The sequence below is a fragment of the Girardinichthys multiradiatus genome, chromosome 3, assembly GCF_021462225.1.
Source record: "Girardinichthys multiradiatus isolate DD_20200921_A chromosome 3, DD_fGirMul_XY1, whole genome shotgun sequence".
NCBI lineage: Eukaryota > Metazoa > Chordata > Actinopteri > Cyprinodontiformes > Goodeidae > Girardinichthys > Girardinichthys multiradiatus.
The window spans coordinates 39,461,247-39,479,006 of NC_061796.1; the positions used below are offsets into that span (position 1 = coordinate 39,461,247).

The following is a 17,760-nucleotide window of genomic DNA, read 5'->3' on the forward strand; positions in this document are numbered from 1 at the left end:
CGGCTACAATGAAAGGAACTATGGAGGAGTTGAGGTGAGGCGTTCGATCCTAAGAACACTCTATCATCGGTTGAGTGGTAGTGGTAGCATCATGCTTTTTTTTCTTTTGTTTTTTGTTGCCAGGAGCATTGGTGAATTTCACTGTGGCTAAAACAATAAAAATGGAGGAGAAAATTTGAAATAGGTTAAGCAATTGTGTTAAGGTGGCGCAGTTGGTAGCACTGTTGCCTTGCAGCAAGAAGGTCATGGGTTTGATTCCTGGCCAGGGGTCTTTCTGCATGGAGTTTGCACGTTCTCCCTGTGCATGCGTAGGTTCTCGCCAGGTACTCTGGCTTCCTCCCACAATCCAAAGACATGCCTGTTAAGTTAAGTGGTCTCTGTAAATTGCCGTTAGGTGAATGAGTGTGTGCATGGTTGTTTGTGTATTGCCCTGTGATACGGGTGTACCCCGCCTCTTGCCCATAGACTACTGGAGTTAGGCACCAGCTTCCCCATGACCCACTATGGAATAAGTGGTAGAAAATGACTGTGTTAAATTATATATTTTAAAAGCTTTGGAACCTTGAAGTAAAAAAAAACCACAACCCTGTACTTTATTCAGGTAATTTATTCAATTGAAAAAAATACATTTTAACAAAAATAAAGCAAAGGTAAATGACCACTTTAGTATTAATTGTATTTAGTCATAATTCTTTACTTGTATTGAAATGAATATTGATTAGAGTTGATGGGCATTCTCTAGGGAAACTATTAATACTCTTTTACTCTGGTAGGAAACATTATAATGTTGAAAAATGAATTATTCAAGTACTTTTGTTGGACTTTGCATCCCTTTTATGAAAGCAAAGCTCAAGCTGAAACATGTCTTCATATCTTCATATCTTGAGGTCCTCAGATTCCACCTCCAATGTTTATGTAAACAAATTGTGTTTGATTGGTCTAAATGCACTAAAATGGCTCCTATTGAAGAAAATAACGTTTGAATTCAGGAATGATATTTTTTCAGTTTTGTTGTATGAATTATCTCTTTTGATTTTGATTATTTATGTTTTCTACTAGCAAAGATATTGTAGAATGAGATCAAAAAGCAATATATATCATCAAAGATATTAAATGTTACAACACTTTTATTTCCTTGAGTGTGTTACGGAAGACTTCGACACAAACTTCTCCGTTCGGTTGCTTCATAGACGCCAGCTTCCAGGCCTCCTCAAACGTGTCCTCAGAAATATTCACACCAATATTCCTGAATATCTCTTCTATCTGCAACGGAGTGGTTAAAAGGAGTCAAAATCAAAGATTTGATATATTGCTAAGTTTCACAACAATGATGATGTATCTAGATATAGAAGTTAATCAGTTGCAGTATTTATTGCATCAAATTTTCTATATGATCATTTTACACAATCACTACATCTCAAAATACTCTTTAACATTTTGATGTATTCAGTGCATTAATAAAAAAAAAAAAGGTTGAAAACAATCTCCTTAAGAAATTGATTAAAATCCACCCAGTTACTACTAAATAGCTATCAGACTCTGTAATCTAATATATTGGAGCAGTTCCTGCTGTGAAAGGAACACCAAATTAAAGAATGAAGAAATGTGTGCCATGCAGTTCAGATGGAAGCTCCTTTTGTTAAGAGTAGTTTATCAGTAGCTTGCATTGGCTCCAGCTGACAGCCTGACATATTTTCTGATAACTGTGTAAGCAGCTTTAAACTTTTCTGATTGGGATTAAATTTGGATCAATACTAATAGCATAGAAAAATTCGACCTCTTTGTCTTGTAAAATGTCCTAAGATGACGCTTGTTTTGAACTGGTGCTCCATAAATAAACTGAATTGAACTGGATGTTTTTAATGTTAATATTCTTGTTTCCTGCAAGTAGACTAAGTTATCATTAACAGTGTTTCTTCTACCTCTGCTTTGCAGTTTTGGCAGAAAAAAGGGGCTATAATAAGGCAAGAAATGTATCTACCACAAACTGGCAGTCCAATTCCAAAAACAGACTATTTATTACCTCTGACCTCAGGTTCACAGCTCACCTCCTTCTTGGTGCGAGGACAGAAAAAGTGCTCCTCGTGAACACCACGGAGAGCATGGACAGATGGATGGAGGAGATCTGCAGCTGTGGATAAATCACCGTAGTTGGTTCTGTCGCTAACTCGTTTGATACGTGGAGCTGGAAGGTCAGAGCGCTTGGATGGGATCCCGTAGGTGCGAGCATCTAAAAAATAAGTCATTTTAGCAAGAAAACTGCTCAGTTATAAAATCTGCAAAATACATTAATATTAGAGCCACAGAAAGTTGGTTTGATAAATTCATCCTTTGTCTATTGCCTTTATGAACCAATGGTGTGAAGACTGTTGGTTGGAGTATAAAATAATTATTACTATTTCCTTATTTTGCAATTAGTCCACTCATTTTTTTATTATTGTTGGTTAAGTCACTCATTAATAATTCAATTGGTATTTTGTAAATTTAGTGTAAATATGAAGTATGAGTCAAGACAATCGCTTCTCCTGACTCACTTGATGTCAGCAGCACATCGCTGTTAGATCCAATGTCTGAGGCGGAGGTGGAGAAGTGCTCTGAAGCTGCCCTGGGTCTCCTGATGGTCTTGACAGTTTTCCATGAGCTGCCTGGTTCAATGGGCTCCAGGTCCTCAGGCCGGATCAAGGCCTGGGAGGAAGGAGGTTCTGGTAATTCTGATGATGGTTTTCTGTCCGCACTGACTGGAGCTGAGCTGGACTGACACTCTGCAGGAAAGAAAATAACAGAAACTCAAAACCGAATCAAAGCTGAAAGATTTTTTTATGAATTTAAGATTTATAATTAAAAAATATTTATCACATTTATTACTGTATTTGTGACCTAATGAGAGGTTGTAGGTGGTCAACAATATTAATTTAAACATTAATCTAAGTCTAAGCTAGCTTTCACTGACCATTGATGGGCATCTTGTCCTTCCAGTTTAGAAAATTAGCAAATTCCACAAAGTTGATGAATCCATCTTTGTCTGTGTCACAGTCCTCCATCAGCTCATCCAGGACTTTGTCAGACAGCTTCAGGTTGAGCTCATGACAAACTGCCCGCAGGTCTTCTTTGTCGATAAGGCCCCTTCCCTTCTGGTAAACCAAAAGAAATACCACAAACCTTTTCTATTTGTCTGGAAAGGTGCCTTTCTGCTGAAGATATTTCAGCTTGTGCAAAGTTGAACAATACAAATCACTCATGCCCCCAATATGTGGATAAAATGCTAAATAGCTGAATGTGTTATTGCAAGACAGGATAAAGTCAATAATATGTATGACTTGCATAGGTTTGGGTGAAATAGTTACTTTACAAGTTACATTACAGCTGATACAGATGCCTTCCAATAATCCTGCAGCACATCTTAAAGCACATTACACTTTATCACATATTCTTTAATTGCATAGTTATTCTATAAAAGTTTGTGGAAGACTCTGAAACAAATGGATATTTCCTAACATGAGCAGAACCACATTTATCACTTTATGATATGAAAAATAATTCACCTTTGTTTTTTAGTACAAACACTATTTTATTTCTAGATTGTGTGTTGATGAACTGTAACTTTAGTGCAGCTAAAGTTTATATAAATTTGATGAGATAATATCTGAAAAAGAATGGTATCTTTTGAACAACTTGCCACTGTACAGACACCAGTTCAAACTTTAAAAAAGAATGATCTATTATATGATCTAAATGAAGGCTTTTTTTTTAACTCACAGAGTCTTAAATCATACACCAAGCTGCACAGCATTTAAATCCATCAAGGCATACATCCACAATAAATGCAAACCACTAAATATGACTCCTAACAGTAGTTGTGGGATTGTGGGGTATACCCAGTCAGTACTGCCTCACATTAAGAGTATTACGGATCAGAAACTAGCGGACCCAAGATTCAACCAGACACAGAACTGAAAGATTAAAAGGTTTATTCAGCCACAGGAAAACTTCACTCAGGTTAAACTCCACACAGCTTCCAGGAATCACTGAAGCAGAAAGAAGGATTAGTGACTTGTAGTTTCTCCAGATCTTGCAAGGATCAGAAAAGTCACTAACCTGCTTTTGTCTTGGGTTGAACTTGAAACGCAGAGGGGAAACCTCAGTGGGTGGCAGGCAGAGATCTCCACAGTGCAGGTAAGAGAGGCGGGTGGCTTTAGGCTGAATAATCCAAGGGCTAGGCTGGCTCAATAATCTGGGGACAGAAACAGGGTCAATGATCGAAACAAGAGACGTCAGGCAAGGGGCAGGCAGAGGCATAAACCAGATGCAGGAAACAGGGTTGAAAACCAAACTCCAAACAGTCCGACAAGGGGCAGGCAGAGAGGCAAAATCCAAGAGACAAGGCAAGGTCAAAAAACAATGATCAGACAGGAAGGAACGCTGGATATCTACTCACACGATGGCTTTCAAAAATCTGGCACCGTCTGCTTGTCAAAATCAGTATATATCAGGGAAGACACAGGTGCTTGGAATGCCACAGATTGCACTGAACTGCAGCAGTCACCTGGTGCCTCTCATCTGCTGATTGCAGCCAGGGAGACAGGGTAGAGCAGGACAAGCAGACGTGCCAGAATCATAGCAGTACCCCTCCTCTAAGGTCCGGCTCCTGACGGACCAAGAGGCTGATCAGGATGGAGACAATGCAACTCACGGATAAGGTCTTTATCAAGGATGAACCTCGTAGGGATCCAAGTCCTCTCCTCGGGCCCATAGCCCTCCCAGTCAACCAGGTATTGCAATCCACGTCCTCTTTGCCTGGACCTGAGAATGCGCCGGACCGTGAACACTGGGCCTCCATCAATGACCCGGGTAGGTGCAGGGGGCCTGGATGTGGGCCCGAGTCGGGGCTCCACGAAGGCCTTGACCTGAGAGACGTGGAACGTGGGGTGAATCCTCATGGATTTGGGTAATCTCAGCTGTACAGAGACAGGCTTGATTATCTTGGAAATCGGGAAGGTTCCAACAGATCGGGGTGCCAACTTCCGGGACTCTACCCTTAATGGTAGGTTATTGGCAAAGAGCAAAACATTCTGCCCCACCTGGTGCTTAGGGGCCATCTCCGGTTGGCTGTTCTTGACTGAACCAGTGACATTCTGATCATTGACCTCCTGGCCTTTCTCCATATTCTTTGGCATCTTAGGGCAGCTGCTTGGGTGGACGGGACATTAGCCTCTCTTTCCTGAACCGAAAACATGGGTGTCTGGAAACCAAACACAACATGGAAATGGGACAAACCAGTGGCACTTGACTGCAAAGAGTTCATGGCATATTCAACCCAGGGCACATTTTGTGACCACTTGGTCGGGTCTGACTCACATAAAATGTGAAGTTTGGTTTCCACTTCTTGGTTGGCTCTCTCGGTTTGACCATCAGACTGAGGATGAAACCCTGAAGAGAGACTAACAGAAATTCCCAACAACAAACAAAACTCCTTCCAGAAACGTGACACAAATTGGGGTCCTCTATCAGAAACAATGTCATTAGGAATTCCATGGAGCCTGAAAACTTCTCTGGTCAATATCTCACCCATCTCCTTTGCAGATGGAAGCTTCTCCAGGGGCACCAGATGAACCATCTTCAAAAATCTGTCAATTATGGCGTGACCATTTGACTCCGGTAAACCTGTCACAAAGTCCATAGCAATGTGCGACCATGGGCGAGGGGGGATGGGCAATGGGTGCAACAACCCCGCAGGGGGGCGACAAGAAGGCTTGGCTTGACAACATTGAGTGCATGCAGAAACATAGTCTTTGACATCCTTCACAAGTGATGGCCACCAAAACTGAGCTTGTACCGTCTGAATAGCTCTGCTGACTCCAGGATGATAAACGAGACGAGAACAATGACAGGACTCCAGTACCTTAGGTACAAGGCACTCAGGAACAAAGCAGCGGTCCGATGGGCATGATGGTGGGATAGACAGATCTCTAATGGCCTCCTGGATCTCCCTTTCCATCTCAACTCGGGACACAGACAACCTGACGGCCTCGGGAAGGATAAACTCCTCTTCACCCGCAGACTGAGATTCTGCTGGCTCTTGAATCTGGGACAGGGCGTCAGGTTTGCCATTTTTACTCCCTGGCCTGTAAGACAGGGAGAAATTAAACCGACCAAAAAACAGAGCCCTCCTTACCTGCCTGGGGTTTAGCTGTTTTGCTGATTTCAGGTACTCCAAATTCTTATGGTCAGTCCACACCATAAACGGCTCCTTAGTCCCCTCCAGCCAATATCTCCACTCTGTCAATGCCAACTTGACAGCCAGCAACTCTCTGTCTCCCATGTCGTAATTCCGCTCAGCCTGTGATAGAGTCCTTGAGAAGAAAGCACATGGGTGAACACGATCATCCTCACCTCTCTGGCTTAACACGGCTCTGACCCCAGTGCTTGAGGCATCCACCTCCATGATAAACTGTCTTTCTGGGTCAGGAGACCGTAGCACTGGAGCTGACGTGAAGAGTTCCTTCAACCTGTTGAAGGCCTTCTCTGCGCCCTTATTCCAACAAATCTTGTCTTGGAAGAGGTAAGAGCGTTCAGGGGAGTAGCAACCAGGCTGTAATTTCTAATAAACCTCCTATAAAAGTTTGCGAAGACCGGAAATCTCTGAAGCTGCTAGCGATCAGTTGGAACAGGCCATTCCAATACGGCCTTTACTTTGTAGAGGTCGACAATCACCTGATCTGGGGAAATGATGAAGCCCAAAAAGGATGTAGTAGTGATGTGAAACTCACATTTCTCTGCCTTGACAAACAACTGGTTTTGCAATAGACGCAGGAGAACAGCTCTGACATGTTTCCTGTGGGTATCCAGATCTTGAGAATAAATTAATATGTCATCAAGATAAACAAACACGAATTGACCCACCATGTCTCTTAGAACGTCATTAAACAATGACTGAAAAACTGCAGGGGCGTTAGTAAGTCCAAACGGCATGACTTTGTACTCATAATGACCCTTAGGCGTGTTAAAAGCCGTCTTCCACTCATCTCCTTCTCTGATTCGGACCAGATGATATGCATTCCTTAGATCCAGCTTAGAAAATATATTGGCTCCCTGGATCTGATCAAAAGCTGGATTCATGAGTGGTAAGGGATATCTATTCTGGACTGTTATTTCATTAAGTCCTCTCAATACATGGCCTTAACGAACCATCCTTTTCCCCACAAAAAATAAATCAGCACCTGCTGGAGGAGAAGAACGTTGAATTTGCCCTGCCTTTAATGCCTCATCTACATGTTTCTTCATGGCCCTGTGCTCTGGACCAGACAATGAGTAAAGCCTGCCTTTGGGCGGTGAGGTGACAGGAAGCAAATCAATAGCACAACCATACGGTCTGTGGGGTGGCAGAGCTGTGGCCTTGATCTTATTAAATACTTCCTTTAAATCATGGTATTCTTGAGGTACCTTGGATAAATCCGGATAGGTCTCCTCAACCTCATTCTCCACACTGACCTCCATAGCAGCAGACAAAAGACAGTCAGCGGAACATGACTCAGACCAACCCAAAACTTATTTTTTCTTCCAGTCGATGTGAGGGTTGTGTTTCTGCAACCAGGAGACCCCTAGGACTACAGGAAGTTCAGGTGAATTAATGATCATGAAGGTTACTTTCTCTTGATGATTACCTCCTACTGTTAAGGTAATCTCCTCTGTCCTGAGGTGTGAATTGTTCATGATGTGACCATCCAAAGCTAGCACATTACGTGTGTCAGCTGACGGAATGAGTTTTATGCCGTTCTTATTGGCGAATGCTTCATCCATGAATTCAGTGTCTGCTCCTGAATCAATAAACACGGCCCCCTGGAGAGACATGGAAGAGGTTTGAAAACAAGCAGGAAACAAGAAGGAGGAGGCAGTTAGCTGGCTTCGGCTCAGTAGAGACCTCGCTTCCTCTGCTGAGCCTGTCCTTTTTAATGGACACCTGAGTGCTAAACGAACTTTATTTCCACAATAAAAACCGAGCTTGAATCTCCTCTGACGACCTTTCTCTTCAGGGGTAATCTTGGTTCTGCCCAACTGCATGGGCTCACAATTATCATTTTCCTCAGTGAGAGGTGACCGGCTCCATCTCTCATGCCGGTGTGCAGAACCCACGAGATAATGAGGAACGACCCACCTCATGTCGCTTCTCCCTCCTCTGTGCTAACCGAATATCAATGCGAGCAGCAAGGTCCTCGAGTTGTTTCAGGGAGGAGGGGTAGTAACGGGTTGCTAACTCATCCTTGATTTCTGCGTTCAGTCCTTGCATAAATGCATCCATTTGTGCTGCTTCATTCCAACGGCTATTTGCGGCCAACAAATGAAAGTCAGTTATATAGGACGAGACAGGCTGATCACCCTGTTTGAGGGACAGTAAGCCTCTAGCGGCTTCACGACTTGGAAGAACAGGGTTAAAAACTCGAATAATTCCTTGGAAAAAGCTTCATAAGAGGCACAAGATTCAGACCTGTTCTGCCATTCAGCAGTCCCCCACTGCTTCGACCTCCTGCCAGCAGAGATATGACAAAAGCCATCTTGGAGCGTCCAGTGGGAAATGATGACGGCTGAAGCTCAAAATGAATTTCACACTGAGTTAGGAAGGCTCGACACTGGTCAGGGTCTCCACTGAACATCTCAGGCGGAGAGAAGCCGTGTTACTTGGGCGTGGTTAATCTGTGACGGTGGCGGCCCGGAGACAAGATTGCCTGAACGTAAGGTAGAAATTATTTCCTCCAAGCCGGAACCAAGCCAGGAAAGGGTCTCATCAACGTGGGTGCACCACTGCTGTGCTGGCGATGGGTCCATGTTTGGCCAGATTTTGGCCAGGGAGGTCGTAGGTGGTCAACAATATGCATTTAAACATTAATCTAAGTCTAAGCTAGCTTTCACTGACCATTGATGGGCATCTTGTCCTTCCAGTTTAGAAAATTAGCAAATTCCACAAAGTTGATGAATCCATCTTTGTCTGTGTCACAGTCCTCCATCAGCTCATCCAGGACTTTGTCAGACAGCTTCAGGTTGAGCTCATGACAAACTGCCCGCAGGTCTTCTTTGTCGATAAGGCCCCTTCCCTTCTGGTAAACCAAAAGAAATACCACAAACCTTTTCACTCATGCCCCCAATATGTGGATAAAACGCTAAATAGCTGAATGTGTTATTGCAAGACAGGATAAACTCAATAATATGTATGACTTGCATAGGTTTGGGTGAAAAAGTTACTTTACAAGTTACATTACAGCTGATACAGATGCCTTCCAATAATCCTGCAGCACATCTTAATGCAAATTACACACTTTATCACACATTCTTTAATTGCATAGTTATTCTATAAAGGTTTGTGGAAGACTCTGAAACAAATGGATATTTTCTAACATGAGGAGAACCACATTTATCACTTTATGATATGAAACATAATTCACCTTTGTTTTTTTAGTATAAACACTATTTTTGTCTAGATTGTATGTTGATGAACTGTAACTTTAGTGCAGCTAAAGTTTATATAACTTTGATGAGATAATATCTGAAAAAGAATGGTATCTTTTGAACAACTTGCCACTGTACAGACACCAGTTCAAACTTAAAAAACGAATTATCTATTATATGATCTAAATTAAGGCATTTTTTAACTCACAGTCTTATATCATACACCAAGCTGCACAGCATTTAAATCCATCAAGGCATACATCCACAATAAATGCAAACCACTAAATATGACTCCTAACAGTAGTTGTGGGATTGTGAGGTATACCCAGTCAGTACTGCCTCACATTAGGAGCAGCTTGTCTTAAGATATGACTGTTGAACCTTCCAAAAACAGGTGGACCTTTGAAATTAACATGTGGTAAATCAAGTATCCATGGTGTTTATACTTACCTTGTAGACCCCAGAAAAAGTCATTTAAAAAGACTAAATCCAAGACTGGTCTCAAAGTCAACACATTTCCAGGAAGGAGAACAGGACAATTAGGTTGCAAGCAGACAGGTTCATATTGACTTTATGTTCACAGATGAAATGATAATGAATGACTATGCAGCACATTATACAGGGGATAGCATGAACTAAACTGTTAAGAAAACTCCATCCATCCATCCATCCATCCGCTTCCAGTGGGAAGGAGAATCCGGTGCAAGCCAAAAGGGATGTGCCCAGGAGGCAACCGGATCAGGTGCTGAACCACCTGAGCAGGCTCCTTTCAGCACTCCATGCCCCAAAACCATTATATTCTGTCTTAAAAAAAGTTTATTTGTACAATAAACACAGTATGTTTCTCTTTAGATAGACAAGCCAACATTGTATCTTTGTCTACAACACAGACCAGATATAACTATAGTTATGTAAGCCATTAAAGAGAGTTGATAAGTTGATTAAGAAAATCTATAGTTCACATTGACTTGTTCATTTTGAGTAAGGCTAAGTTTAAAGCTTTCCTTTTTCACAAAGATTATAGTTAGATTGTCTTAGATGATCTTTAGCTGTCACACCTCAGTGGCATAACCAGTCACTCTACAGACATAACCTCCGTGTGAGACATAAGCTATGACATCATAAAGAAAGCTTAGGTATGCCTGCCTGTAAAGATTTCCTCCATACCTTGTCGTAATGTCTGAAAGCTTTCAACAGAGATGGGAAGTTGTGAAAGTTGACCTTCTTGAGGAGGTTTTTCATTGCACTAACCAGGCTTCGCTGCCAGTCTGGACCTCGTGCAAACTTCCCCGGCTCAGTGAAGTGGATAATCTCTCCAGCTCCTGTGGAGGAAAAAGCCAAATATAATTCTCTGCTTTCCACTGAAAGTTTGTGTTTTAGCACATGGAAAGGCATTTTACCATAGTGATCTGGTGGTAAGATAACTCCAAATGTGTGTTCAGGTGGAACAGGCAACGTATGTCTCCTTTTAGAAAGACTGATGGATTGATAAAGTCAAACATGAGGAACCTTAGTTGAATATGACGAAATTCAGATGAAAGAACAACAAATACCTACATGTTGCTGGTTCTGCCAATTTGTAATGCCAGCTTTTCTTTGTTCCCAGATCTATTCCAATGAGCATTTGGACTGTAAAACCTGTAACAAAAAATGCATGTAGAAAACCTTTTCTGCATCAGGTGACTAAAAGTCTTACTGAATTTCTCATAAGTCATACTTGTGCTTACAATTTGCTACATAACTTACTTGTGTGACTCCCCTAACCAATGAAGAGTTTTGTCAACATTACGTCCATCACTGAAGTGTGGTGTGGGAATCCCAAAGGTGCTGTTTTTGTTGAAGTTACTACAGTTATACTTTCTGTCAATTTTCTCACCTGTGATGAAGTCAAATAGACATCGTTAAACAGTTTCACTCCAAAATGGACTTAAAAATCAACAAAAACATGCATCTTTCTGGTAGAATGATGCATCTTACCAACAAAATAAGAATTGTGACTGCGAACGTAAGCTTCATGTCCCTCCTGAGCTTCCTCTTCCAATTCCTCTGTTGCTTTTGGAGGGTTGATGATCTCACGCACACCAGGTCCTGGATTGAAGAAATACAGGAAAATCCAAAGCTTCAAAAATAGTCACTTCTTACAATTCCTTATGTTAAGATAGGTAATTCACAACTTAACACAACAGTTTTGAAGAGACTAGATACATACCCTATCTTTATGGTGCAACATTTTTAGCTTTCTAAATTCAAAGGGGACATCGGAGAGGAGAATGTGGGTCCCTGAGAAGCGGTTTTGGTGCCAAGCACAAAAGATTATTTTATCCATGCAAATTACAATAGATTTACTGTAGATAGTTTTTCCTTAACAATATTTTCTTCTAAACAGAGCAATCTTTCTAGAAGCATTTTTGCCTATACAGGTCCTTCTCAAAATATTAGCATATTGTGATAAAGTTCATTATTTTCTATAATGTCATGATGAAAATTTAACATTCATATATTTTAGATTCATTGCACACTAACTGAAATATTTCAGGTCTTTTATTGTCTTAATACGGATGATTTTGGCATACAGCTCATGAAAACCCAAAATTCCTATCTCACAAAATTAGCATATCATTAAAAGGGTCTCTAAACGAGCTATGAACCTAATCATCTGAATCAACGAGTTAACTCTAAACACCTGCAAAAGATTCCTGAGGCCTTTAAAACTCCCAGCCTGGTTCATCACTCAAAACCCCAATCATGGGTAAGACTGCCGACCTGACTGCTGTCCAGAAGGCCACTATTGACACCCTCAAGCAACAGGGTAAGACACAGAAAGACATTTCTGAACGAATAGGCTGTTCCCAGAGTGCTGTATCAAGGTACCTCAGTGAGAAGTCTGTGGGAAGGAAAAAGTGTGGCAGAAAACGCTGCACAACGAGAAGAGGTGACCGGACCCTGAGGAAGATTGTGGAGAAGGGCCGATTCCAGACCTTGGGGGACCTGCGGAAGCAGTGGACTGAGTCTGGAGTAGAAACATCCAGAGCCACCGTGCACAGGCGTGTGCAGGAAATGGGCTACAGGTGCCGCATTCCCCAGGTCAAGCCACTTTTGAACCAGAAACAGCGGCAGAAGCGCCTGACCTGGGCTACAGAGAAGCAGCACTGGACTGTTGCTCAGTGGTCCAAAGTACTTTTTTCGGGTGAAAGCAAATTCTGCAAGTCATTCGGAAATCAAGGTGCCAGAGTGTGGAGGAAGACTGGGGAGAAGGAAATGCCAAAATGCCAGAAGTCCAGTGTCAAATACCCACAGTCAGTGATGGTCTGGGGTGCCGTGTCAGCTGCTGGTGTTGGTCCACTGTGTTTTATCAAGGGCAGGGTCAATGCAGCTAGCTATCAAGAGATTTTGGAGCACTTCATGCTTCCATCTGCTGAAAAGCTTTATGGAGATGAAGATTTAATTTTTCAGCATGACCTGGCACCTGCTCACAGTGCCAAAACCACTGGTAAATGGTTTACTGACCATGGTATCAATGTGCTCAATTGGCCTGCCAACTCTCCTGACCTGAATCCCATAGAGAATCTGTGGGATATTGTGAAGAGAACGTTGAGAGACTCAAGACCCAACACTCTGGATGAGCTAAAGGCCGCTATCGAAGCATCCTGGGCCTCCATAAGACCTCAGCAGTGCCACAGGCTGATTGCCTCCATGCCACGCCGCATTGAAGCAGTCATTTCTGCAAAAGGATTCCCGACCAAGCATTGAGTGCATAACTGTACATGATTATTTGGAGGTTGACGTTTTTTGTATTGAAAACACTTTTCTTTTATTGGTCGGATGAAATATGCTAATTTTGTGAGATAGGAATTTTGGGTTTTCATGAGCTGTATGCCACAATCATCCGTATTAAGACAATAAAAGACCTGAAATATTTCAGTTAGTGTGCAATGAATCTAAAATATATGAATGTTCAATTTTCATCATGACATTATGGAAAATAATGAACTATATCACAATATGCTAATATTTTGAGAAGGACCTGTACAAGAATGACTCAAAATGTTGCAGTAACTATTCCAGCCCTGTATGTGGAGATGTAGTGGAGTAACTGAAATACACCAAAAACAAAGAAGAAGGTGTTAGGTTTCTGTTTGTACCATCAGTGCTTTCAAATATTTGCGTATTCATTAACTAAACAAAATTCCAACAACCAAGCCCCAGGAGCCAAGGCCCAACCACAACGCCTTTGCCTGTGAACTCCCCCACCATCTACTGCTTGGCTTTCTAAAGTGAGCTTCACCAAAACCCATTGTTTTTTATTAAGATCGCCAAATTGCTTTGAGTCAGATGTCAGATTTCTTCCCTGAGGTCAATTTCCAATGGAAGACTCTACCAGAAGCAAAAGTGTGGCTTTAGCTAACGAATGCAAATGTGGAAAAGTCAGGAGCATCCAGCTGGAGTAGCTTAACTTTATTTCAAATTAAGCAGGTTATTTTAACTGAAGTTAGGTGTGAAAAAAGACTGAAAGCTGAAACTGAATTAAAATCTGTCACAATTATGCAACTATACTCTCCCTCTCCCAGATTTGTTTGGTATTTTTTGGGTTGAATTATGAAATATAAATGTTACTTCATGTGTAGAAAATAGTCCTGAAATTATTTATCATGGTCTTGTTTGTTGTGCATCATAATAACTTAAATTAATAAATCAGATTACTAATTATATTTGTCATTTGGCATGCTAGTTTTACACAGGAACTGATCTCTGGAAGGAGGCGTTAATTTAAACCAGCTACTAAGAAACATATACATTCAAAACCAAAGGGAATCTGAAATACCTTTGACTGTTTTCACACCAAATGTAGTTTTGTCGTTGTACCAGGCTGGAAGTTCAGCACCTCGGACAGGCCCTCGGCCAAGCGGAGCTTTCCTACTTGAAGCATAAACAGACTCACTGAGTTCTTGTAACTTCTGTTGGAAGATCGTCTTTTGGGGAAGATTTATCAAGCCATCTCCCTGCTGGAAAAATTACACAAACATTCTGATTGTAAGCCATTGCTGTAAGATCGTCCATCCATCCATTTTCTATACCCGCTTCTTCCACACAGGGTCGCAAGGGGAGCTGGTGTCTATCTCCAGTGGTCTACAGGAGAGAAGCGGGGTCCATCCTGGACAGGTCACAAGTTCATCGCATGGCAACACAGAGACACATAGGTACGGAGAACCACGCACACACTCATTCACACCTAAGGGCAATTGAGAGAAACCAGTTAACCAAACAGTCATGTTTTTGGACTGTGGGAGGAAGCTGGAGTACCTGGAGAGAACCCACGCATGCACGGAGAGAACATGCAAACTCCATGCTGAAAGTCCCCCGGCCGGGAATCGAACCCAGAACCTTCTCGGTTTCATAGAATTAGTTTATGCACAATGGCAATAAAGACATCTTATCTTACAAATATCCAAAATTGATCTGCTTAAAATTACAGTTATGTAGTACATACTAACAAACGATGCTATCAGTAAATAAAATAAGTTTCCTGTGATCTCAAACTGTCAGCATGTTTTTCTGTAAAGTTATGTTTAAATATTTAGAAATAACCTCACTTGAAAGAGTGATGGGATTCAATCTGTAAGTAGCCCAACAACAAGAAAATGTGAAATTCCTCACTCCTAATTGATGCAAATTTTTTTTGACATGACATTCTGTGTTTTATATCCATATTTAAGTATAAAAATAAAATTTAATTATGAATTTGTGGTAGATATTATGGATGAATAGATGGATGCATGGACGGACGGACGGACGGACGGACGGACGGACGGACGGACGGACGGACGGACGGACGGACGGACGGACGTGATGTTTAAATGATGGAATAGTGAAGGAAATCTGAAATTACAAATATTTTCCATATTTTTATCTAAACTAAACCAACATTCATCCTTTTCTAGCCTGACGGAGCACTGCAAAGTATTTAACCTGTTAAATGTGGAAGTTGTCATGTACAAATGATGCAAATGAACCCAGAAAAAACTCCCTTAATAAACTCCTATGGTTGTGTGTATATGCTGAACTCACAGAGAGGGATGATTTGGTGCTGGTGCCATGAATCAGTGTGCTGGCAACGTCTGGATCATTTGCCTTCCCTCGGGGAACTCTGATGGCTCCTGGTTCTAGTCGGGTACCGCTGCGGAATTTCCACAAAACTGGCAGGGTTGGGGCCTAGTTGATGAAAATGTATGATGGCACATCAGAAAAAGAATAAACAAGTCGTCCCCCCAGTGCTGTCTGTTGTCTCAGATTATATTCCTTTGTTCTATCAAAGTAAAAGATTCATTCTGCAAAAATGTAACAGCCAATTCTTATGGTCCTGCACAGAAGTTATGCTGCTATCAAGCATTAATGACAAAACAACAATTAAGATAACTAAAAGAACCACACACAACACTGAGGGAAACAGGCAGTGTTGCAAGCATTTACCTGGAGGATCCGAGTATGAACAGTGTGACCGAATGATAACAGAACACAATAAATAGAACCACAAATACAAAAGCTGAACATGGATCTTTTTAGTGCCCCTGCATAAACAGAACATTGATAGAGCCTTCTCACACCCTATCCATAAACGCTTTGAGCGGCAGCCATCATGCAAACTGTACAGCAACATCAAAAGCAGAAACCAGTAGGCCGCTACACAGCTTTCAGCCTCAAGCTGTTAAAATGCCAAACTGCTGTAAACTTTATGCACTTCACCGTATTCCACTTATTCATGTGTTTTATTTGTGTTTATCTGTATGCATTTCTTGTTATCTATTTCAATATTTTTCCACAACAGCATTTTTGTTGTTTGCTGTTTAGTATACAATAAATTGGCAGGAAATTGACATTTAATGAAAATGAACTGCAATTGAAGTAGCACACACACACACACACACACACACACACACACACACACACACACACACACATCGCAAAACTCTTGAATCATAACAACAAAATATTCTGTATTAAAAAGAAAACTTACATATGAAATGTCTTGAAGACAGCTCTTTGCTCTGTCTCCTATTGGTTTTTGTTTTCCAGCCTGCTTAAAAAGGAAAATTAGAATATCATTAATACTTAATTTATTTTAGTAATTCAGTGAAACACATATATCATGTAGATTCCTTACATACAGAGTGGTATACTATAAGTGTTTCTTTCTGTTAATTTTAACCATTATGGCTTACAGTCAATGAAAAACCAAACTGTCAGATAATTTCAATATTAAATAAAACCAATAAAAAATTTATTTTACGTACAGATAATCTATATTATAGCCATGTTATGACCTACACAATCATCCAAAGCAGCTCTGACTTAAAAACTGTCCAGCAGACACCGACCCTCCACAAGGAAAGCTAAAAGAGGGCTGTAATTAAGCAAATTAATGGAAAGTTATCTGGAAGGAAAATATGGGGTAGCAAAAAACGTGCTCAATCAACAGGGATAATTACAGCTTTAAAAGAATTTGTGAAACAAAGCCCATTCAAGAGTTTGTAGGGAAATCACTATCACTGACTACGACTGAAGTCAGGGCTTCAAAATCCACCACACAGGTACCCATGACATGAGCTACAACGTTTGCATTCCTCGTGTTGTTAACAGCTGGTTTTATTTTCCAGCAGGACTTGACAGCAGCCCAGCTATCAAAAGTACCAGTACCTGGATAATGACCACAGTATAATTGTGCTTGATAGGCCAGAGAGTCCAGACCTAAACCCTATAATCAGAATCTATGGAGCATTGTCAAAAGAAAGATAAGAAACACTACAGCCCACAATGTAAACGAGCTAAAGGGCATTATAAAAGCAACCAAGGTTTCCCTAACACCTCAGCAGAGCCAGACTGAGCACCTCCATGCCACGCTGCATAGATGCAGTAATTCACGCAAAAAGAGACATGACAAAGTAATAACTCATTAGGATGCACCTATGTATGAGGATTTGACAAACAATTATCATCCAAAGGGAAAAAAACAAACAAACATTATTCTACGATACATCAACGTGGGCTTACCCTAGATTGGTTTTGGTTTTTATCGCTATATTTTAGCTGGTATGAGATGTCTCCTTCGATTAAATTCATCCTGAATTTAGAAGTCAACCCAGATTTTTGGTATTCGTGACCAAGTTTTAGCAAAAGCGAAAGGTTGTAGCTAAATAAGTTTTCAACGACCTGTCGATTAAACGACTCTCTGTTAGGAGTCCTGTTGCCTAGCAACAGCAGTTACCATGTACACTGAGGTCGCTACTAAATAAAAAATGCTCCGGTTAAACAGTCTTTAGCTGTTAT

General features: G+C 41.2%; 1 protein-coding gene across 1 annotated transcript; it reads right to left on the reverse strand.

The window, feature by feature from the left end:
* Nucleotides 1-1,109: 1,109 nt before the first annotated feature.
* Nucleotides 1,110-17,692, reverse strand: efhb (EF-hand domain family, member B). The gene is made up of 17 exons (XM_047361822.1): nucleotides 17,485-17,692; nucleotides 16,451-16,513; nucleotides 15,505-15,648; nucleotides 14,261-14,441; nucleotides 11,416-11,526; nucleotides 11,185-11,314; nucleotides 10,996-11,076; nucleotides 10,839-10,915; nucleotides 10,606-10,760; nucleotides 8,905-9,089; nucleotides 8,153-8,318; nucleotides 4,691-4,904; nucleotides 4,544-4,560; nucleotides 2,951-3,164; nucleotides 2,535-2,762; nucleotides 2,049-2,230; nucleotides 1,110-1,263 (listed from the first exon to the last, which is right to left on the reverse strand). Exons 1-17 carry the CDS (start codon nucleotides 17,551-17,553, stop codon nucleotides 1,117-1,119), a joined length of 2,364 nt encoding a protein of 787 aa, XP_047217778.1. The 5' UTR covers nucleotides 17,554-17,692; the 3' UTR covers nucleotides 1,110-1,116.
* Between the last annotated feature and the right edge of the window lie 68 nt (nucleotides 17,693-17,760).